This window comes from Rhamphochromis longiceps, linkage group LG13, assembly GCF_057381845.1.
Source record: "Rhamphochromis longiceps isolate RC_006_pf linkage group LG13, R_longiceps_female_GT1.1, whole genome shotgun sequence".
Classification (NCBI taxonomy): Eukaryota; Metazoa; Chordata; class Actinopteri; order Cichliformes; family Cichlidae; genus Rhamphochromis; species Rhamphochromis longiceps.
The window spans coordinates 28,027,854-28,052,447 of record NC_140569.1 but is presented as its reverse complement, the minus strand read 5'-3'; the positions used below and the strand labels follow the sequence as shown (position 1 = coordinate 28,052,447).

Genomic DNA, 24,594 nt, shown 5'->3' with positions numbered 1-24,594 from the left:
TCTGTGCCTGGACTCCTAGTATATTTAAAATCCCTCCTAATTAAACTTAATAGAATGTAAATTTAATATCTGCAGAGATTGTGTGCTGCTGGCCAGCCCGCTCCAATTTAAGGATTGATAGAGGCCAGCGTGGAGGTTAATTGCTGACTTGATCTACTGTCCCCGTGACATGGTGCGGGGCTGTTTTAATTGGGCCTGATCTGCTGCTACATGGACAGATTTCATTAGACTAGCTGGCCTCTCATTGACTGGAGAGATACACTAAGAATAGCACCCCCTGTCTGCACCTGCAGGAAGTGGAGAGGGCTGGATTGGGCATCAATCTTCCTTCCTTTGTCCTGTGTCCTTTCTCTCGCTTGAGCAGCATGAAATTAAAGGTGGGGCCCTAGACTAGCCCCACTCCTAATGAATGCTGTAAAATGCCTAGTAATGACAGAGCAGCGTGATAGATCATTCATTTTTCACACAGTGCAATCACTCAGTGTACATGCTCGTGACTATGGGAGCAGAATTACAACCAAACATGTTTTTTTTGGACATCACTTTTCTCATGAATGTCATGTTTTCTTATTGAGCATGTGGGTGCAAGGACCTCAGTCATTTCCAATCTACAGCCACCTTATTTATTCCTTTTTGATAATGCAATATGAATATTACAGTGGTTGTTGTTCAGACAGTGGAAAGAAACAACACGTATATTATCTGGAGTGTCTAACTAAAACCAGCAGCAGTTCATCAGGTCCATTGTCCGGGCTGCTGAACCTAACCCTGGTAAATAATTTGCGCTAGTAAAGGCTAAACAATTTTTCCCTTTTTAGCCTGACTTTGACTAGCATGTGTGTATCAGGCCAGCTATAAATCAAAAGGCAGCCAGTGTAATTAAGTGTACACTACATTAGTCAGGCTAATTAATTTTGGGGGCCATCCATCCATTAACCAGCGGGCCAGCACTGATTGGGCCTCTGTTCTGTGGAACCCCCGACACTGGGGACTGCGACCTTCCTTGGCTGCCCTCATCTTTCCAGATACACTCATGCATTGATACCCAGAGACACAGATGTATACACAGTCATATATGTACCAAGTCTTTTGGAATTTGCCTAAAAATCTTCCTGCACCTAGAAGGGCACTTAGAGAGCACATTTTGAGCCAAGGCCATTACCCCGTCTTGCAATTTTAAAGAGCAGCCCAGCGCTGAAATTTAATGGCTCTTTTTTTCCACCTCTCTATAGTGTTTAATCAAATTCAGACTGGATGTTTTCGCAACTCTAGCTGATAAACATTAGGACGCCAAAATGAGCACGACACAGATCACATACCTTTGCCTTTGCTCGTGTGGAGGAATGACCGCTTTCAGAATTCTCGAGGACGGCGTTGCTAGCAAGAGGAGGCATTGGAGTGCTGTGTTTGACTATTTTATTGCTAGGCCAGATTGTATTGACAAATCCCTCCCAATGGTCGTGGTAATCTACTAAATCAATACACTTTTTCCATGAAAGACTACCCACCTGACATTGTCTTAATTGTCCTGATGCAGTAAACCTCATTCATTTACTGCACCGTGCAAGTCAAAATAGAGTTATTAGCACCTACTGTTTGACCTACGCCTGTTTATGGCCCCAGTGGTTAGACATTAGGGGTGGGGGAAAAAATCGATACTGTGTAGTATCGTGATATTTTGTTTGCTAATAATGTATCGATACAGGGACAGCAGAAATCGATATTTTGTTACAAAAAAAAGTATTTGTGGACTCTGACTTCAGAGCATGTTGATCAGCTCCTTTTTCTGAGCAAGAATCCTGACATTCCTTCACTGTCCAAATGTGTTTAACTTTTTTTTTGGCAGCAATAAACATGACAGTTTACTTATTTTAATTTAAGACATGTTTTATTTTAATTAAGTTTAAAACTTTTTTATTTAATGTAAAATTATATTTTGTTTTAATTTACTTTCAAATTCTTCAGTTGCTGAATGGGCTTCATAGTTTTCAGAAACTGCTTAGTTCAGAATAGCTATAATTGTACCAGATGGTTGCATTCAGTTAAGTTGGACTAGACTGTAATACAAACTGTTCAGTTTGTCAACAATAAAACTGACTGAAATGAGAGAAAGACTGAATGTGAGACTTTGATATTAGATATGAATATTGATAAAGTTTACCTTTATGTACAGAATCTGAATATCGCAAAATATTTTTAAAAATTGCAATAATATCGTATCGTGCGTTAAGTATTGTGATAATAATGTATCGTGGGATGTATGGTGATTCCCACCCCTATTAGACATGTGGAGATATTTCCTTACAATACAATAACGGCATATTATCTGGCTTAGAAGAGTCCAATCTATCACAATGAGTGCCCATTATATCACTGATAACCCATCTGGATATAGAGGGAGACTATTCCCTCTAGACAACAGAGCCTGTTCTCTCTCCCTCTTCTCTCTGTTTGCTTTTGATGCTAATGAATACAGCGGCGAAGACACGGAGGAGAAAAAACGAGTTCAGCTACGAGGGCGCAAACTTGAGAGATGCAGCTTTGATGGCAACGCTGTCCATATAATTAAAACCCTGGCAAATGAAGAACAAGCAGTGGCTTCTGTTGGTCCTGCTCATTAACAACAGGCCGTTTGAGCCTGGCGCCAGCCATTGTGTACTTGGGGGAAGGTGGGGAGGGGCGCTGTCACTGGCAGCTGGGAACGCCATGCCAACAACGGTGGGATGGCGTGACAAACCGAGCCAAGGATGAGCGCAGAGCCTGGCACCAACGGGGCCCGGGATGGGACGCCGTCTTGCTGGCCCCTGGGGTTGGTCTCGGTCAGGGCTGTAACCTGAGTTACCCCACAGCCCCGCACTACTGCTGTCTTCTCCAGCTGGAGCCACTGTTTAGATGTCTTTTTTTTTGTACTTCAAACCTATTCTATTAAGCAGCTGAGTGACAGATTCATCGGCAGTATATTTGAGTTATGAGTTTTCCCCCCCTTGAGTTGACCATTACTCAGTTAATCTGTTGATTACATTCTCTTTAACTGACTTAATGTCTATTTTTTAAGATGTAAAAAAAGGAGGAACTTACATCTTTTAATTGGTTAATACTAGGGATTCTACATATCGGTATCGGTCCGATACTGACCTAAATTACTGGATCGGATATCAGAGAGAAATAAAAAATGTAATCCGATCCATTAAATATTACAAAAGTACCTCACAAAACTTGCGACATGGCGTAACCCAGCTCATGACCTTAGCACTTCGGAGCAGTATGCGTCACGTCATAGAGCGGCTGTGGCGACCTCTCGGCGGTCTGGTTGAGCATTTGGAGCCTCGCTACCAAACCGGCATTTCATCTCCGAGAGAGCTATCCCAGAGAAGTAAAGCATATATGTAAGTTCATCTCTGAATGTTTGTAAAGCATTCCCACGTTAAGCTTAACAACCGATATAATGAGCGACTGCCTCTTCTCTCCCTCCCTCTCCTGTTGCTACTTCAAATTGAAACTGATCAATGATCAGCTGATCGGCTTTTCTGTCGCGAGTCCCGTCTCTCTTGTTTGTTTATCACCCACTTTGCGCCAGAAAAGAGGAAACCAGGCTGAACAACAGCAGCACGTTTAAGCTTGATAAGCTGTTGTTAGAATTTATTTAGCTGGTAACTGTGCAGGGGCGGATCTAGCAAAGTTTTGCCAGGGGGCACGTAGGGCATTAACAGGGAAAGGGGGGATACAAAGAAATACTTTTCTTTCTTATTCTCCAGCTTTTAATAAATAATTATCTGAATCTTACAACCAAAGTTTTCATCTGATGTAAAATATATAGAAGTCCATTACTGTATATAGAAACTGTTAAGTCTAATATACCCTAGTAAGCTATACTACTTTTTCCTTTGGGAAGGTACCATCTGTGCAGTCTGCAATTCTGTTGAAGAAAGATGTTGAATCTATTTCATTATTGTTGAAAAATAATTGATTCCTGTGCATTTGTTTTACACGTGCATTAAATTACAGTCGATTATGTCGATTAAGCATCACAAGGCAAAGGGTGGGGGGTGGTTTCCTATTTTTTTTGCTGGGAGTTGGCAGCGCTATTAGCTAGGTTGTTTAATATTTCCTCTAAGTTCTCTTTAAAATAGCAGAATAGGGAGGATGGTGCAGGTTTATGTCTATTAGATTGATCAGTGTTGCTGATCTGTGAAATATTTTGGGTGTATTTTTTGCATACAGGTATAACAGAATAGCTTTAGTGTTTTGGTTTTTAAAACTTGAGTATGAACTTATACAAAATTCAGCAAGATATTTAATAAAAAACTGTTTTATTGATTATATATATATCGGATTCATATCGGTATCAGCAGAGATCCAAATTTATGATATCGGTATCGGACATAAAAAAGTGTTATCGTGCCATCTCTAGTTAATACTCAGCTAATCAACAAATGAAAAGCGCGCCGTAAGGTGATGCACCTTTGAAGATTCCTTTAAAGGTTCTAGAGAGATGGCTCTTTACTATTGGTTCATATCATGCCACAGTGTAATACCCACAGTGCACCTGATAAGTTTTATACAAACAATATAGATACTATAAATTGATTTAGTGATCAATCAGGTCTGTCTGTGAATACCAGTGGACTCAATGCATGACTTAAAAACATTTAATCCATTGTTTTGTCTAAGCAACATAAGAGCTCTATAAATCATGAATAATCAACTTTGGCTTCCACCACAGTCTTTCTTTATGTTTTGCTTTATTGATGGTTTGTCTCATCTTCTGTTAGTCAGTATGGACACCCGGCTTTGAAAAATAACCCAGGGAGGAACGACAACAGCTAACAGTGATGCTGTTATTTAGTCCAGATGAAATGTGGCATAAACTGTGAAGGATAGGGATCTCTTTGTGCCTGGTACATAGTGTCCGACTTGTATGATGTCAGTCTATTTTTGACTAATGCAGTCCTCAGCGTTTGTAAAACAGAGCACAATAATAGTTTTTTCTCTGTCCCTCTGAAGGATTGAGTGGCACATGTCGTCGCTGCGGGCTGTGCACAAACATGCACACACGCAGCATTTGAATCATAACGCATATAAGCACAAGAAGCAGTCTTTATGAGAATAGCGGCACGTCGCAAGTCAGACATGATTCCTTTTTCAAATCAGGGAACTATTTAACTCGTGGCGTTTGCGAGCTTGGGCTCATTCCACTGCAAACTTTGAAAAGCGATGACAAAGAATAAACATTCCCCTGTTGTTAAGGAAGCCGGCAAACCTGCAAGGATTATTTAAACAAGTTGGCCGACAGGATTCCCAGTGTGAATCTTTACTGTCAGCACCAGAGTGATGTTACTCGACAATGGCTCATTGTAACACAGCTGTAAACCCGGTGTTGGCACCACGGGCTTTTAAACAACTCTGCCCACTGACATTAAAAGTCACCGGGCTCCATTCACATCCACACACAAATATCCCATCATATTTAAGAGGGCCCATTAAGGGCCACATTGAGAATTCATGGCCCTTTCTCTCACTCTCCCTTGTGATTTATCGGTGGCGAACATATTGCCAGGCCCTTTCAGAAGGAGTGGCTCAAGTTTTTGTCTTAGAGGAGGCCCAAAACAATGCATCTCAGGCACATTTCTCCGACAGGGCCGGGGGCCGGGGCTGTCCTAACATCTGTTTGTGTCCAGAGCCAGGCGGGCCCGGAGCACAGCGTGCCTCGGTGGCCCCCTTCTCCTCTCCTTGGGGGTCTTTGTTCCCGATTTCATGCTATCAGAGCGGCAGCATGTTTTCCTGCGCAGAGCTGTCACTGATATAAAAGGCCCTGAGTGGGGTCACATCAAGAGGGATGGGCATGAAAAATTGGTAAAATGTATCACAAAGCCCACCCACTAGATGGTTGCCTAGCGCCCTGTGGTGGGGGATGTCAAGACCCCTCCGCCTCCTCCTCTGTTACCTTCCCTTTTCCCCTTTCCTTTGCTGAATTACACCTCTCCCTCTCTCTCACCCTGGTGGACAAGCACATCATTTAGATGAAATGGTGCAAACAAATTAACGGGTGGTGCTTCAAATAAGTCTGCGTTCTTTGTGTGTGATGAGGGTTTACTGGGGTCCTACCAGTAGGAAGGAAGCTGGTCACCTGCCGGCCCGCCTGACTGAAAAAGCCATCAAATGCTCTCTCAGAACAAGAACAACTCATTTGTTACACGTATGAAGATATGTTTTTAACATTTGATGAAGTCTGTGTTTAATTTGCTTCTTCAAAAGTTGTGGAAGAGTCTCCATGATTGCAGCGCGTCTCGTTTACAGTGCTAACCACGCTCCGGCCTCTTTCGAAGAGTACAGAATTACTCTCTCATTAATTGTTAGGACCTGATTTTATCGAATACCAGAGTAATGAACTCAACATACTCTGTATGCTTATTGGACCGTCACTAATCACCAATCAGTGATTGGGCCTTCGATATTCCCTAATTGACTCGGCAACGACAAATCACCTCGCTGTCTGTTTCCTTTAATTGATTCCTGCGGTTTAGAGCTGCTGCAGGAGCAGGTAAATTAAATGAGAGAGCAATGTTTTCAGGTGCTTAGTAAGTGCTTATACTCTATCAATAGCGCTGCTGCCGCCTATATTTTAATGCGCTACAATGATTGCTTCACAGTTGGATGTGAATTTGTTTTCTCATTAACAGGATAAATGCCGTCTTTAGGTCCGAGGTGTTAAGAAGAAGTCGTGAATGGCCGTGGCGCTGCCGGCTACTCCTTCACATCACAAAGCTCCCTTTTTTTGGGAGGAATTGTAATAAGTGCAGCTAACATTCAAATGAATGGCTATTGAGCAATTTAAGCATGCACGGCTTTATTGAGAGGTTAAGAGAAGCCGGTACGTTAAACAGTCTTGCAGACATCTGCCGCGGTTGGTTTCAAAGTGCTGACTAAAAGTGGCAGGGGAGGTTTCTCAGATTAAATCTCTCATTAGGTTTTCTTTGTACAGGTGGCAGTAATGTGTCAAGAGTCCGGGCCTGAGACAATGCCCTCCTCTTACTGGGACTAATATGGCTCTGGAGAGCCCAGCCTCCTTTTACTGCCACTACTTTACACAGAGACACAGTCACAATGAAGCATCTGGTGGCCTTTTCCTGTGTAGAAAGCTTTTCTGCGGCTATTGTGTCAGCAGCAAGTGTGCATGTGCGAGAGAAAGAGACAGAGAGATCACGAGGCTTAGTGCGTTTCTGCAGCTCGAGCCGACTTGTCGCAGCAACTGTCCGTTTCTCTTTAAAAACTTAACTCGAATAGATGATTTCTGAATAACTCCCCTCAGCTCCAAGCTTGGGTGGGTGGCCAAGTGCGTGCTCGTGCATCTGTGTGTGTATGCGTGAGTAAAAAGAGGAAAAAAAAAAAACAACCCAGTAGTTGGAGGTCACAGGGGTCAAAGTGATGAATTTTTATAGGCCTGTTCCTTGTGTTTCAGCCCTGTCCCTTTCTCTGCGCGCTGCACTGCCTCTCAAAGACAACCATGCAGGGCAATTTGTCCTGCGGGGCCCTGCAGAATGGGCCAGCAGAGAAGTTAAATACCAGGGGTGAACACACACACACACACACACACACACACACACACACACACACACACACACACACACACAAAACATACACATACATTGAGTTTCTCTCTCACACAACCCTCCGTCCTGTTGTCCCGAATGATTTGTGGCCTGTCCATTATCAATTCCAGGGGGACAAATGCTTTTGGTGGGTTTCTGAAGGTAAAGCCAGAATGGCAGCCCTCATTGTGCCATTGTTTTTAGAGAAGTTTCCCAGATGTTATAATGCACAAGATAAATAGGGCACATTATCACTACCTCGCACGCCCTCTTACCTCTTACCAAGCTCTTTTTTTTCTTTTTCTTTTTTAGCAAGGGCGTGGCAGGTTAGAGGACCTCCTACAACGCGCACACTGCCATTGGCCATCAACATCAGCTCTCACCGCTGCTCACTGAGTTCATGGAAAGGAGTGAGAGTTCTGTGTGTCTCACTTGGTGTCAGGGGAGGACACAGGCCAGGTTTACTGGGGTCAGCCGCCGACCAAGTGGGTCACACAGACTAACTTTGCGTTCACGCTGAATCCCCTTACCACTGTATATATGTGTGTGTGTGTGTGTCAGTGATGAATCCACTGTGTTTGGAGACATTAAATTAGCCAGTCACAGGGAGAGCGGAGTGGATAACTCTGGCTTGTGTCCAGTCAGATGAGGTGGGGAGGGGTCACAGCTGATTTACTGGCTCTCCTGTGTAATAGCTGGCAGGAAAGCATGGCCAAATTTGTTGTCTGCTACTTTGGATGCCACCTTCTCCCCTCGTTCGTGCAGATGTCGCAATCGCGTGCGCAGGATGAGCGTGATGAACGACGGCGAGTGGAATAAAAGCGATCGGAGTGCCGAGCAATTCGCGCTGAACCTGCCACCCCGGCTGGCACACCTTAACTCAGCTGGCAGCTTGGCTTTGCGTGGCAGCTAGAAAATAATGGTGCATTCTGACAATGCCAGTGCTCCCGCTGACACAGAGGGGAGCCCCCGTCCCCTGCCTCTAGTAATGAAGAATGAATACTTAGCTCATTGTCCACTCATCCTCTTGTCTCTTTCTGCACACGCTCTCATACTTTCTTTAATAATCACTGGGCTTCTGTGGGAGGGGGGGGGGGTCCATCACATAGGTTGGGACATGCAGTTTACATGAAATAAAAGCATATAATAAACTACATGCCTTGAATATGAAATTAATTTTCCAGCGTTGCCTTTCATTTATTTTGTTTTGAGCAATAAAAAGGTAAAACATAAAGGTTAGTTAATGTTAAAAAAAATCAAGAGATACTTTTATTGTATTTAATATCTGAAATCTTGTTAGTCTTTTAAACCTGAGCGGTGTGATTTTCATTGAATGCTCCCTTCTGTTTGTGCGTCCCATTAGCCTTTTTCCTCTTCTAAATGTTGACTTGTGAAACAAACCTTTGCACATTGTCAAGACTGCTATGCTGCCCTGAGAGGGTTTCTTAGTGTTTAAGCTGGGAACGGTGGATCATGTCCATCTGTTGGCAGCACCAAACACAGAAGGCTTGAATGCTAGTTTGTGTGTGTGTGTGTGTTTGTGTGTGTGTGTGTGTGTGTGTGTGTGTGTGTGTGTGTGTGTGTGTGTGTGTGTGTGTGTGTGTGTGTGTGTGTGTGCGTCCTCGGTCTTTGAAGTGGGACAGATTGCTTTAACCTCTCTTCTAAGGAGAGCAGCTGGAATAGAGAGCTCCTTTAAGCAGCCGCTTCCTCCTTCGACAGTCATGAGATTATCCTCCATTGATGCACAAAGCCAGCACCTTCCTCCGCCTCTCATCCCAGCCCCCCAACCCCACCCGGCCCCTCTGGCCCTGGACAAACACACAGTGCTGACCTGTGACCCATAATGCAGAGACGCAATGCCAAGTCACTTTGCAGGATCTGTTAAAGAGGCCACAGCAGTGAAGACATCCACACTGTCCTTTGGACTACAGCATTGTACGCTGACAGCTGTCTGTTAATATTTTCCCTTTGCCAGACTTCTTCTTCTTCCCACAGACTAATTGGCATATATCAAATGAGAAGCCAATTGCAGAATTATGGTAATGTCATTTAGGATGGTCAGTGAGGCAGTTTCTACATTTAATGTGCTTAGGAAGCTGCGGCTTTGAAGGGAGATATCTGTTCAAAGATTCTGCCCAAGCACCTGGGCTCTGTTGGCAGCGGGAAAGACACAGCACCACACTGATATAGCCTTAAGTGACAGCATGGGCTTCTCATTTTCCCCCAGACATCCTCAGTGTCTGGTGTGCGGATCTTATGACAGAGCCACTGGGATGAGCGGGCGCGTCTTAAATGAGTGGGATGTTTGACGCAGAAGATGACAGTAGGGGAGCTGTGATCAATCCAGTGCAATCAACCACCACCAACGGCAATGATTACTCAGTCGTTAAACATAGGAATGGATCGATTGTTAACATGCGCAGATGTCCAGAGCTGGGATACCTTAAGGTCCGTCTGCACCGGTTGCTATTTGTGTAAAATACCTGTTATTTTTCCAACGGGCTAAACACAGAGTCTGCATCTGGAATCATTTGTTTGCTTTAAGTTAAAGTGGTTTCCTTTCTTCAGGTAGCTAAAGTGTAATCATTCTGGGAAAAGACATTTTTTCCCACCAGAAAAAGCATTAGCTAATTGTCTTTTTTTTCTAATTGAACCCTCCCAGCAGTGACACTCTTGGCACACAATATAGACCTACAAGAATACAAAACCTCAGTTATCTCACTGAGAATTACATCATTCTGTTCTTCTCCTAGCTGAAACCTATATGTATCATCTTCTGTCTGTCCATATCTACATACATTTAACTGTGCCGGCGATTCAAGTATCGCTTAACGGATTATTGAAATCATTTGAACATGAATGGAGTGGCTATTTCTGTCCTTTAAATATTGATGCTTATTGTGCCAGCGAGCAGTGTAAGCTTCTGGCTTCAGTTGTAACTGTGAAGTGGCCAGGGATTTCTGCTTGACTGATTTTTGGATTTGCAAAGCAAGGCGACAGAAGGGCACCCACTTGGAAGAATTACTGGAGTCCGATGTTTGTAGAAACCCAAAAAACGTTAGGGTGCTTTTAATAGCCCTAATTTTAAAAAAAATGCAAAATTCACCACATCTCACAATCTTCTTGAAGATTTCTAAGAGTTTTTGCTGATGATATCTTAAAATTATTATTTTTTTAAATCAGTTATGTATTATATTACAGTACTGTTACATTTAGCAGTAATCAAACACCCCCAAATGACCTTCTTCAATTGTCTTTGCTAGCTGTGGCTACAATGACTTTTTGACAGGGAAAGTATCTCTTGCCCTTCTCACTAGCTCCTTCTTTGGCCTATTCATTGCACAAAGCTGCTTAAGCACACTTAAGCGCATTAGCATTTGGCTGCCAGGGGACCATATTGACCCTGCATTTGGAAGGCCTAAATGAGTGAAAGATGGAGCGATTTGTTAGGGCTTTAGAAAGTTGCTTTTGGGGGAGTGGGGGTAAGCATGAAGGAATGGGGCTGAGGCGGTGGAAGGGGGGTTCGAGGAGTTGTTCCACTTTCTCTCAGGGCATGGTGTTTGTTCTAATCTGGTGTGCCATTTCTTCATGGCCGAAGCAGGACTGATTTGTGACATTTCGGTCTAAAGGGCCTTTTTCTGCTCGCTATATTGGCTTGACCCGATTATCAGATCTGTGCTTTGAATTTGAATCAGGTCACTGGCTCTCTGCTGTGTGGTATGGGAACCACTGGCTAAGGGATTTCCTCATTCAACTGTCTTCAAACACAGATGGCCGAATGTTTAACTAATTGTTAAGAGAGTCCACAAAGAAGAATTTAACCATGCACACAGTCCATGGGGTCAGTACATAGACCCAGATAAAGAGAGGGGACAGTGAGGTGGCTGTTTGTGGGTTGGCTCTTTATAAGTCATTCAAATACACCACAGTGTTTAACGAATGGTGTTGAGGTATACTGAGAAACTAGTGTATGCTGTATATTAACGTGCCAGTAACTGTAAACTAGAAATTATATCATAGATGGTTTGCATGTTAGTGACATCAAATGAATAAACATTCCAATAATCCTCTATCCTGTTGCTTTCTTATGTCCAGAAACTCTGCTCTGATGCCACCATGCAGACAATCAGAACCGACAACAATGAAATTCACAAGCTAGTATTTCAAGAAACTGATAATGACCGAAAGGTGAGTTCTTCTGCTTTGAAGCATCATTTCATCAACGCTTACAAAAAAAAAAACCCCAAACAAAAAAACAAATACAGTCCTTTTGTGGGACTGTGTATTCACTGACTAACCCAGGGGTGGGCAATCTCAGTCCACGAGGGCCGGTGTCCCTGCAGGTTTTAGATGTGTCCTCGAGCCAACACAGCTGATTTAAATGGCTAAATTAGCTCCTCAACATGTCCTGAAGTTCTCCAGAGGCCTGGTAACGAACTAATCATGTGATTCAGGAGTGTTGACCCAAGGTGAGATCTAAAACCTGCAGGGACATTGGCCCTCGTGGACTGAGATTGCCCACCCCTGGACTAACCCAATGTAGGCTGGTCCAATCCTTCCACCCACAGGGGGCGACACCTCTGTTTGCACAAAGTCAGATTGTATGAAACTCTGTCGATGAACTACGTAGACACTGTCCTGATGAGTTTATGGTCTCATTCTTTAGTTTAAAGTCTTACTGGTATGACATGATGTTCATTATTTCATAGCAGGTTATGGTTTAGGGCGAGCCTACCTCGTGATCCAGTTCTAAAACACCAAGTTGTTAAGGGCCTAAATATTCAGTTCAGGAGATGTCACCGTGTCCATCATTTATATACAGTCTACCGTTGGAAGCAGGTATAAGTTAAGGATTAAATGTAATCATAGCCAACACATTACAGTGTTTGCTGTTTTAAAGGTCAAGACTGTGAGACTGCTCACTGTTGGTCAGTGTGTCAAACTTCATTGCTTTTATCCTACTGATATTAAGGTATTAATATAGGTCTAACCCTTTTGTTAGTAAGTAAATGACAATATTCGAATACCATATTTAATGTAAAAAATTGTAGGTTTTGACCTGTGTAATGAAACTTCAAATACTGCTTATTTTCTGCTTTGATACACCTGACCCCGAGGTGCCAAGGTCAGTGTAAAGCCTCGATGAGACACGTGTAGAGATAACAGTGCTGTCTGCTGCTGCAGCTCAATGCTGTTCATTAGTTCTCTAATTACTGAGTGAAGTTCACATTAGTACTGCTATTAATCAGAGTGCAATTTCTCTCTTTCCACTGATTCAGGTTATTCTTCAAATTGAAAAGAAGCTTTTTAATTATGTCAACCAGGAAGTATTCCGGGAAGACAATGGGACCTCAGTAAGTCACTCCTTTAACTTTTATATAATCATCTACTTTCTCACCTCTCATCTTATCTATTACGAGTTTAATTTCCTTGATCAACTGTCATATACATTCTTTTTTCACTGTGTAATGACCGCCACTGACTGACTGTGAAATCAACAAAGCAAAAGAACAAGTTCAAAATGACTCCTCATGTCTGCACAGTAGCACAGAAAGGTTAAAATAATTAGGTTGCAGCTGCTGACCTGAGTGGTGCAGATGCCCTCACATACCTAACAAACAAACACTCTTTTTCCCCAGTCAAGAGGCCAAATGTAGGGAATAACTTTTAAGCAGCACTCAGTGCAGACGAGACGTGTTCAGCGTCTGCAGAAGAAAAACAGCAGAGGAACGCACTTCCACTTTTATATGGTTGTATATTACATTAAGTAGTTCAAAGTTGGACCTTGTTAAAAAACATGAATGACAAACACACACACACACACACAGCAGAATTGGCAGTGAAGCGGCAGAGTTTATTAACCTTGTTAAGTTAAAGTTTTGGGTAATAAATCAGCGTTATCATTTATGAACTTGCACTGGGTTTGTATCACAAGGACAGTGTGGTTTAATGTGAGCTCGTTATTACTGCTAATTCAATTCATGCCTTTTTAAGTGAAGTTGTATGATTTTGCACATGTCTCTTGTCACATTGAGAAATATATATATTTTTAAATCCATGTAATTATATTGATTTTCTTGGGCCGTCCGGGGTTTATTCATATGCCGCATGATAATGTTGATTTTCCTGCTCTGTGCGTTTATAAGTCACGTGACGTGCATCTCACTGAGCTGAAAAAAAGCGCCCACTTGATTTTCCATTAGCCGTGTTTGCGTGTCAATAAATTAAATGAAGCCACTGAATATTTTCAATTGTTTAGAGTGGCCTAACGCAGCCAAACAGATGGTTCAAAGTAAGCTGGCATATTTTGGAATTGGAATTGTGGGGAAAAAAAGTATTTTCAGTTACTTTCCTTAACTTCCAAAATTTACTGAGTTCAGCATTATCTTTTATGTGACATTTGTTTGGCTTCAAGCAAGCTCAGTGCCTCCAAAACACGTGTCCTTCTGTTTTTCTTCTTTCTTCTTCAACTGCTGAGATACAGTATATCCTATTATGGACTTATTTTAAGCGTTTTTACTGTAAATGCATATTAAGGTAGCCAAATAATCCAGAAACTAGAAAATAAACATTCTTGCTTATAAGGTAAAATGTAGAAGACTGCGAGTCTTCAGTAAGGAAAGTCGATGTGGATGTCTGATTGCATGCTGTCCAGTAAAGCATGATTGAATCTGACCAGCAGAAATGTCCCCTAACTGCGAAACAGTAGCTGTGGGGAGGCTGAGGTACCCCACCCTCCCTTCACCTTCATTTCCTTCTCCCTTCCTCCCTCTCTCTCTGCCTCCTCACCAAGCCAGACAAGATGGATGACATAATGGGGGCATCAGAGATAATCTGATGGTCATGGTCTAGTTAAACACACCGTGTTATGATCCTTATAAAACAAACTACCTTTCCAAAAGGATAAATGTCCCTCCTTACACTCCTCCACTGGGGAAGGGGGGGAAAGAAAAAAAATCCATTGCATCCTTCATCAACTGCAAGACTTGTACCAGCTTGACAGAAATTTAATTCGAGGCAGCTCTTGAAAATAATTATTGTATTTTGAGAGGAGTAATCATTGGCCGGGACATGATTGAATGTGTCCATGCCTATTGACTTTTGCTATGATTAATAGGTTTGTTTAGTCGATATTCCCATCGAAATTGTATAATTAATTATCCCCGGCGCTGTCACGGCAGGACGATGGAGAGCCCTGATGAGTATTTGGGAAGATTAAATTTTCTGGGCGCTCATGGCGTCAAGGGGCACCATGGGGCCTTGCTCCGGTGGAAAGATGGGAGGAGCGTGGTGTGTGTGTTTGTGAGGCTGTGCAAGCATCCATGGTGCACACTCGTGCAGTTTCTGCCTTTCCTGGAAGACACGCACAAACACACACAGGGCAAGTCTCCCTCCTCCACTCCCATTGATTTTGTTTCAGTATCTCTTTATTGTAACTTTATCAGCGTGTGTCGGCAGATTGGGGGGGGACCAGGAGAGGGGAGGAGGGTGCGTTTGTGTACTAGCTTTAGCAAGTGATGAACCTTTCTGTCTGGCGTGCCTCTCCTTGTCATGCTGGCAGCGTAGTCTTCAGCATTACTCAAAAGCCCGGAGACATTTTAAACATGAGAGGGACATAAAAAAAAACCCCTAAAGAACAAATGCTGCCTCAGCCCGAAGTTCTTTCATATTTCACCTGTCAGAGCACTTAAGTGGCAATACAGAAGCCATGCTAAATGAAATCTGACCTTTATATAAATTGATGCTACAATGAGTATTTCTTTTAATTTAACTCGCCTTTCTTCTGAACGCTTTAGGAAAGTATTGACGGCTTACTTAGGCTTATCAGAATATATGGCTCTAAGAGACAGTGGGCCCAAGCTGCCATTGAATTTTTTTACGTTTTTTATTTTTTTATTTTATTTTATCAGAATAATTGTGAAGTTAAATCCAGCCTTGGTCGGCCCATCTCAGCTCCCAATCAGCCATCCCCGGCCGGCGTCGCTGACGGTTTATCGGTTTTCTGCACAAAATAATGAAGATCCCATAAAAAAAGCGGGGAAAATACAGCCCCTGCAATGAAAGCCAAGTGTGAGGTGTAAAAATCAAATTAAATGACCTTTCACCCCAACATTTATTGATGAGTTTTAACAGCAGCAGGTGTTGTCACGGGGGATATTTGACGATGCGTAAATCAAAGCACAATTACAGTTGGTGGATGAGCGGGCAGCATGCTGAGAGGAACACTCGGAGGCCCAAGATGCCCTTTCGCCCTCTTTGTACCCCTCTTGGCTTCCTGCCTCTTAGCTATCAACGCCAGTCTGATTTAAGAGCGCGGCGATTATCCAAGCACAGTCAGAAATTTGAGCCCATGACAAGGTAGTTTTTATCCGGACACTTCTTCATCTTTTCCCCCTCCTTAGCATTGCCAGAGTGGCATCATCTCACGCCACCTCCTCCACAACTCCCACAAGGTCATTTCTGGTTTACAAACTCCTGCTGGCTTTATAATGTCACGAGGCCTTGAACTGATATCAGATGCTTTCTTCTTCTTCTTCTTCTGCTTCTTTTTTTAAAGCACTGACCTAACACAGCACCAGAGCATTCTGCTTAATTGACCCGGGATGAAATGTAGTGTGAAATTTGTGACTGCAGGGTTTTCCATTCACCTGGGTGAATTACTCAACATTCACTTAAGGCACACGAACACACACACACTACTTGAATACACACAGCCATATGTTGCTTATCCCCTGTTATTTAAACTGTCACACTCTATCAGTCTGAGCTGCTTTACCTCAAACATTATCACACCTGTGAATGCACAGATACTTCGCACTATAACTCACAATACTGTCACTATATGTTTCCTGCAATAACAGCGATACACAAAACTTTCTGAAATACATCAAGATGTTTAACAGAGGAAGCAAAATAGCCTTAAAGGGAAAAAATATGGGATATATGTTGTGTGCATATTTTCTTTTTTTTTCTTTTGAATAATGTGCCTCTTCAGTCACACATTCACAGTTCACATACAAGGTCTTGAATAATCAGGCCCCGCCTTGTCTTAAAAACCTTATAATAACGTATCATCCCAATAGAGCACTTCACTCTCAGACTGCTGACTTACTTGTTGGGCTTAGGACAGTAAAAGGGCAGAGAGAGCCTTTAACTTCCAAGTTTCTCTTCCCTGGAACCAGCTTCCAGTTTGGATTCAGGAAACAGACACCCTCACCCCTAACCGGTCGCAGCAGATGGCTGCCCCTCCCTGAGCCTGGTTCTGCAGAAGGTTTCTTCCTGCTAAAAGGGAGTTTTTCCTTCCCGCAGTCGTCTGATTATTTGGGTTTTCTTTCTGTTGGATGTTTGTCTTATAATATAAAGCACCTTGAGGTGACTGTTGTTGTTATTTGGCACTATATATATAACTATGTTGTCAATAGAGATCAATTCTAATAAATATTAGCGTCTAAACGCTAGTTTAACGCTACAGAGTTATTCTACTCTAAACTTTGAGGGAAGACACTGAAACAAATACCAGAGGGACTGAGGAAAACTGTTGACTGATACAAGATGTGCTAAATTCATTGGAGGCTTATACCCACCTTATATAACACTCATACAGAGGCTTCAAAACAGTGATTGAGTATTCCAACGCTCTCTGTTACACCAGTATGAGAATGTAATGCTAAATATACATTGGTTCACTTATCTTTACAACATCTTTTTTAATCTCTCAATTAGTAGTAATGCTTTCGATCAGCCTGAAGAGCCCCGTATTGGTCAGATGTGAAAAAAACAGCACTGAAAGAAGCCATCAGTGGCTGGATGGTGAGATGGTTGTGTACAGTGGAGCGTGGGGTTGCATCCCCTGCTCTGCCATCCCTCATCCACAGTGTGTGAGTCTCTCCTGTGACCCCGGCAGTGTGAGTTTGATGAATGCAGCACATCTGCCCTCCTGAACCGCTGAGACTCTGTCTGCGAGGCCCCCTCTGCCTCAAGTAATGGCCACTGTTCTACACCACTGACACGTAATCACACAAACACTGCAGAGCATCATCGTGAAGGAACACACCGACGGGCTTATTTATTTATTTTTTGTGTAAGTGCGTACTCAGCGTTGATGTGAAGACAACGCTTAGACGGTTATACACGTATGTATAAATATGTCAGCGCACACGGAGAACAGCAGTTACCTTCTTCTAATATCATAACGCCGACATGACACCGTCTCCACTTTGCGAGGACGTCCTTCCAAATAACAGCGATGACGTGGTGCTCATGGGTAATATTTGGATATTTCATCGTGTAGCCATCAACATATTGCTGCATGTAATACACCGACGTAATGTCATTAATGTTAAGCTGTCACACTCATACTATTGCGGGTGATGTCTTCATCGGGCCATCATTGTAGCATGGTGTTTGAAACGTGTACAATAGCCTAATTTACTACTAAACAAACACGACTCGCCTCCGTCTGCACGTCTTCCTGTTTGAAAGGAAAGGGCGGGACCTGCGAGCGGTCCTCCGGGAGGGTGTTGCTGGGAAACGTCGCTGTCAGTCTCTCAGGAAGGCAGTCATGCAGGTGCCCTAGCTACCTGTTCATCTCGCAGATAATTAATGTGTACAAGGAGCCGCTAATTGCACTTTTCACTAATGATTTATGGGTTTTGTGAAAGGGGGGAAATTGGGGGAAGTGTGTGTGTACACTCTAGTGAGTGAGTACAGCTGGGTGAGGAGACATGATTGATGAAGAGTGTGTGGATGCACTGTCAGTGTGGAAAGTTATACCCCCCCACCCCTGTAGGAAAGAGCTAGTGACACACACACACACACACACTGGTCAGCTGCTGTCGATACCTGCCAGCATGGGGTATGTGGACTTCATTGAATAAGGCCAAAGATGTGAGCCTCATTCTCCGTCTTTATCACCTTGTGTTGGTTTTCTTGAGAGACTTGCTTTTTTGTACATTGTATATCATGTAAATCTTGCATTTGACAAAGTCTTTGTTGCATTTTTAATATGATTTGAATATGATCTGCTACCTTGTCCACGTCTCCCCTCTGGCTTATTCAGTTCAGTTCAGTTCAGTTTTATTTATATAGCACAGAATCACAACAGCCACCTCAAGGTGCTTTTTTCTTATAAGGAAAAGAGGTAAAGTCAAAACTCCCACAATTAGATGACCCTGTATGAGCAAGCACTTGGAAAAAGTGGGGAGAAAAAACTCCCTTTTAACAGGAAGATACCCCCATACTTTCCTTCAACAGTAGTAGGGTTCAGTCATTATCAGAAATCAAATTAAAGTCAGTCCAAAGACATGCATGATGTCTTATCACGTGTCTGTTTGTTCGATCCATATTTTAATATAAACTTTGATCTGGTCAGTTTTTGAGATAAGAATATATTTTTGAGAGCAGCTTTTTGATTAATACCCCATCAGTGAGAAAATAACTGAAATGGTATATGTAGTTGTTTTATTGACGCCTCTGTCTTTTTGTTTTGCTTTCCACAGCTTTTAGAGTTTGATAAAGAGCTGTCAGTGTTCAAAGAACGTCTGCATGAACAAGAGATCGGTTTCCCGCCAAGGTATGGAGCCATTACATGTATTACACAATGGTTTGTTTGATGCATTTATGTTTACAGTACAGAGATCTACCCGTGTAGAGCCACACAGGTTATGTGGCTCTTTATCCAGCTCATTGACAGTTTGTGAATGTATGGTAAACCCTGGACGCTAACCAAAAACTGAAATTAAATGCCACTATAATTGTAACTGGGTCAAAATGACCTGTTGAGAATTGACAAGAAAACAGCCCTTGGTTCGTCAGCAGCACAGAGGAAGTTATTTCGATCTAACTTTCACTTTGTGAGAAAATTCTTATCTAATTTTTGCGTCATAACTTTTGCACTGTCCACTTCCTGCTGTGACAAAACAAATTTCCCACGTGTGGGACTAATAAAGGTTATCTTATCTTATCTTATCTTATTCAAAGCTTCTTGAAAAAAATCAGGACTCAAAGAACTGGTTATAAATAAACAGACGAAGTAAAAGCTTACTAGAATGTGGAACCCCCCAAAATATCTTTTTCTAATGTGCTACAAAATCTCTTAGAGGTTTTACCTGGTTTGTTTGTAATTTAAAAGAAAAATTATCAAAATAAAGAGGTATCGATTTATCCTTCAGTGTATCTGAAAAAATTCCAAACTTCACAAGCAAAAAAGAAAAGTGCTAAAAGAGCGAATCCTGAGGTTTAAGTTCTTACATTTCGATAAATGCAACGATTATGCTGCTCAGATATGCGCCTTAAAGACTCGTTATTAATATGTAAAATTATAAGTAGCCAATCACGCGCTTATTGTCCAAAACGGTTTAATGAAAGCTGTTGGATGTGTGTTTGATTGGTATCAGTTGTTAAGTCTGATTGCGTACGTTTCCAAAAAGCTCCCATGTGTCTCTGCTGGTACGTCCGTGTGTGTGTGTGTGTGTGTGTGTGTGTGTGTGTGTGTGTGTGTGTGTGTGTGTGTGTCGCTGTACGAACACTATGGACAGCATTGATAATTCCGTCTCACTGGGACTTGGGGGAGATTGGAGCGGGTGTTCTCCTCTCCTCTTCCTCAAACAAATGCATTTGCAATTAGCCCTTTCAGAGGAGAGGGAGGGCAAACACGCGGACGGCGCGGAAATATGTTTCGGGAGCAGCGCGTTAATGGCGCTTGACCTTTGCCGTCGGTTGTGACTCAATCAGCGCAGATAATGAAACGCTGTAATCAAACAATAATTACTTGATAAACTGCTCTGGTGGCAGGCGCAGGGCGGCTGGGGATTTTAGCATGTGTGTGAGTGTGTGTGTGTGTGTGTGTGTGTGTGTGTGTGTGTGTGTGTGTGTGTGTGTGTGTGTGTGTGTGTGTGAGAGAGAGAGGTCTCGAGATACATGGAACCGTGTGTGTGTGTGTGTGTGTGTGTGTGTGTGTGTGTGTGTGTGTGTGTGTGTGTGTGTGTGAGAGAGAGAGAGGTCTCGAGATACATGGAACCGTGTGTGTGTGTGTGTGTATGCGCGCACATACATGTATAAAAGTGAGAGCTGGAGACTGAGTGTGTGTGTCAAGGTTCTGCCAGTCCCTGTTTTTTAAATGACTCTGTGTCTTAATCAGGGACCCCATTTACATCACTTTGCATAAGTGACAGTAGGATTTATTGTCCTTTTACACTGGCTGACTTTTGCACCTATCCATATAATACTGAATCATCTCTCCACAGGGAGGAATGAATGTGCTGCTGTGAACGAATACAAATGATTTCCACATACTTGAGGTGATGATGAATCAAATATATGAAAGCCAGGAGCAGCATATGAAATTTGATTTGATCTACTCTGTGTGTGCGACAAACCACATCATTGTCAGTCATGTAATGGGTAGCAGTGGCCTAGTTAAACTTAAACAACCCCCTCCAGCAGTTTTCTCCTTCACATCCACACACTCACATCTATCTATCTATATAGATAGATACTGGTACCCCTCCCCCTGTCAGGTCTGCCTTGTGTTCCTTGAGCAATCAAGCCCCAACGATTGTTCTCCATCACATAGCCTGCTCCGGACCGGCCCCTCACCATCTGTGAGGTTATTACTCTTTTTAATGCAGGCCATCAGAACACAGCCTCACCGACACACACGCATGCACGCACACGTCTCACTTTGGTTCAGATCTATAAATCAATACTAGTCACAAACATTTAATCTGCAAGTTAATTCTGTCCGCTGTCCAGCGCCGGATAAGAAGTTGTCACAAAATGAGAGATGCTGTCAAGAGTGAACTAAGCATTGGCTAACAAAAGGCCGTGATGCACACTGTAAGTGGCACAATGTTGATGACTGTGTGCACACGTGAATACTCCCCCTCTGCGACGCTGCGGAGGCTTCGAGCAGTAAAATGCATATCTCTTTACCTTCAAGAAGTCATCCATCAAAGTTGGCCGTGACACGTCTAAGTACTCGGGCACCCGGGTGAGGAATTTGCCCGGGCCTTGCCACAGTTGGACCTGGAGCCAGTCGGCCGCTGTGCACCGACAGACTGCAGGACAACTCGCGCAGTCACACACAGGAACGCATGTATGCTTAGCAGTTTTCCTATCCAGTGATTTGAGAGAGAAAAGATGAGTCTATTAATCAGAAACCATTCATTTATTTAGACACAGTTTTTCCATCAGGCATAATATATGAGACTTGCAACCAGCCATTAAGCCATTATCTTTGCACTGGCTGCAGCATGGCCAGTAATGAAAATAATGTGAAGTTTTGCTATAGATTACGGTAGTTTTGATTTCATATTTGAAATGGCATAACTAAGGTAATATGCCCTAAAACATACTAAGGCACCAGTAACTTATTCATGTATTTTGATTGATTTGGAGGGAAAGCTTTTAGTACTCCTCTGATCTGATTTCTTTGCTGTTCTTTTTGCACGAGATCGATGCAAAAATTGAATCGGGAGCCCAGCTTCTGGAAGAAATGCAGTGGACGGTGAGGGAGCAGAGGGAGGATGTATTCTGCCTGTAACGTGGTTACCTAGAATGGGCTTTGAGGGAGATTTTGAGTGACATCAGACCAGCGGCACAACTCTATCAGTGGACAAATCATGAGTGATTTCAGAGCAAGAAGATGGGGTGGATGCTGATGGGTGGAAAGATGTGGAAAAGCCAGGAGTAGAAACAAAACTAGCCGCTGCTCCACGTGTTTGTAAAGAAAGAGAAAGGTGCCAAAGAGGAGATATTTTCCTGTAGATGACACTTGGATGCCAGTGATGTGTAGTTAAAGCTGCTAAAACCCTACAGGATTCTCTTCATGCTTAGAAGGGAAACACAGCATTAAAATTTAGTTAATGTCTCTCATCTTGGAGGACAATACTTATCTTGCTACAATGAAACTGTTTAGCGCTGCAATGAAATTATTAAAACCTTTAACTGAATTTTTTTATGACCTGGCAGCAGGTTCATTTTACAAGCACTCTTTAAACGAGATTTGCGCTAGAGAGAAAATTCAACTGGTTCCTGAAAGATGAGAATTATTTCTGTAATTTTGAAGTCAAAATTACCAGTTTTACCAAATTCTGATATTTAACAGGTACATTTTAACCTGATGCAGCACTTTGTACCATATTTTTATTCTTGGACTCTCCCAGAGAGGCTTTCCGTGATTCACATGTCACGATAATCCTTGCTTTTCTTAAACTTGGTTTTAGTCCATCCTCCTCGGTAAAGTTCTGTCTCTGAGAAAACATTTTACCTTCTCTCCTTTTAAGCTATCATCCTGGCTGTCCCTTGTGGACATATGGTTTGAACCGCACGTCAGTGCCTGAAATGAACACATTAACGATATTTGCTCTTTTTGACTTTATACGGAACCAAAGAAAAGCTGTGTGAAACTGGGTCACAGTAGTGAACTGACATTGCTATTGCTAGAATAATCCTGCTACCATTGCTATGAAGAAATAGCCACATTAATAAACTGAATCAATAAAAGACTAATAACCCAAGAAATATATATAAGAGCAGACTGATCCTTTCTCACTGTCCAACTGGACCTGTGTTTAAGTGTGTGTATAAAGACAGCAGGGTGAAGGTCTTTCAGGGAACATGATGGCTCCACTCTTGTGTGCTTATGTTTGTCAAGTCTAGACACTGACAGCAGCAGAGGAGCAGAGCGTGGCCTTGAGGTCAGGAAGTGATGTCTGTTAGGAGGCAGAAACCTGTAAACGGTTGCGTTTGTGCTGTTTGGGAAGCACTCTGGGAGCCCTCCTGGCACGTCACCATTTATTTTCTAAAGCTGCAGGGCTGAGAGGACAAGCCAAAAAAGTGACTTGCCTGCTGGGAAACTCGACAACATTCACATGGTCCTGAAAGAGGAAGGTTGGGAGGTGGTTGGAAAGCTGATGCCAGGCAGAATGGCTTTGCCCTTCGGATGAGAGAAGATTTTAGTCAAGTGACACAAATGGCTACCTGCCAGCTCTTCAATAACTGCTAATAAGAGCATGAGTGAATTGTCAGAGCAGTGGAGAATTTCTGGAGAATTGTTTTGAGCTCATAGGAAGCGCTCACACACAGATGGCTCTTCTGCATACAGTAACCGTCCTTGTTCTGTGGACAGCTCTCTTCACTCTAAACCCCTGCTCCCTGAAAGCCTGCACGAATGATCTCACCCTCTGCATGTGAATTTTAATTGTGCATTAGTCCTATAGCCCTTCTGTTTGCTTCATATATGAAGGAGTCTTGTTGTTCCCTGCTCTGTGAACAGCCATGCTATAGAGGAGCAGTCCCACGTGACCGCATGTGAAGAGCACCACACATGCAGTTTAGCGCTAGTGTTTGGTTAAAGCGTTGCCCCCGAGCCGCCGTAAGTGTGCTGCTCATGTTGCCCGAGCCCTGCCACAGGATCCGGCGTTACACGCTGATCTGCTGAACACGAACATTGTTTTACAACCAGCAGCGCATCCATCATTCTAACTACTAGAGAGCCATCGCAAACGATGAGGGGCTGCTGTGGCGATAATAGCCGAAGATTGTCCGCCGTCATGTATCGCTGCCTCTTGTCTGAGACGATGCCACTGAGAAGAGGCCTTTGTTAAAAACAATCTTACACAGCGAGGATTAAATGGATGCCATCTGTGTCTTCTTGTCTTCATTTAGAACAGCTAAAGGCACAACGTGTCATAGCCGAGCCCCGGCAGGCTGTGAGCCATGAGCTACTGATGGCATTTCGCTCTGTTTGTACTGCACTATGCCAATGTTGTGCCTGCGAGCCTCCCAGCTCTACAAACCGAAGCAAACATTCAGCTTTATTGATAGCGTTTGGCTGATCTTTTTGAATTTCTGCGTGTGTATGTGTGTGTTGTGTTTTGCCAGGCCTCCCCTGACAACGGCAAACAAACATAGCTGTAGAGGCAGCGAGTCGTTCGAAGCCCGCAGTTTCAGACTTTTTTTAGCCAATCCCAGCTCGACAGCGGCCACACCAGCATTCTGCAAA

At 43.0% G+C, this 24,594-nt stretch overlaps 1 protein-coding gene across 3 annotated transcripts in view; it reads left to right on the top strand.

Moving 5' to 3' along the window:
- inpp5a (inositol polyphosphate-5-phosphatase A) overlaps positions 1 to 24,594 on the top strand; it is a 158,365-nt gene that overhangs the window by 122,740 nt on the left and 11,031 nt on the right. For all 3 annotated transcript variants that reach the window (XM_085428876.1, XM_085428875.1, XM_085428877.1), the window contains exons 10-12: positions 11,685 to 11,777; positions 12,869 to 12,943; positions 19,088 to 19,161. In XM_085428876.1, the coding sequence (XP_085285002.1) occupies positions 11,685 to 11,777; positions 12,869 to 12,943; positions 19,088 to 19,161 (242 nt within the window). The remainder of the gene's footprint in view (positions 1 to 11,684; positions 11,778 to 12,868; positions 12,944 to 19,087; positions 19,162 to 24,594) is intronic.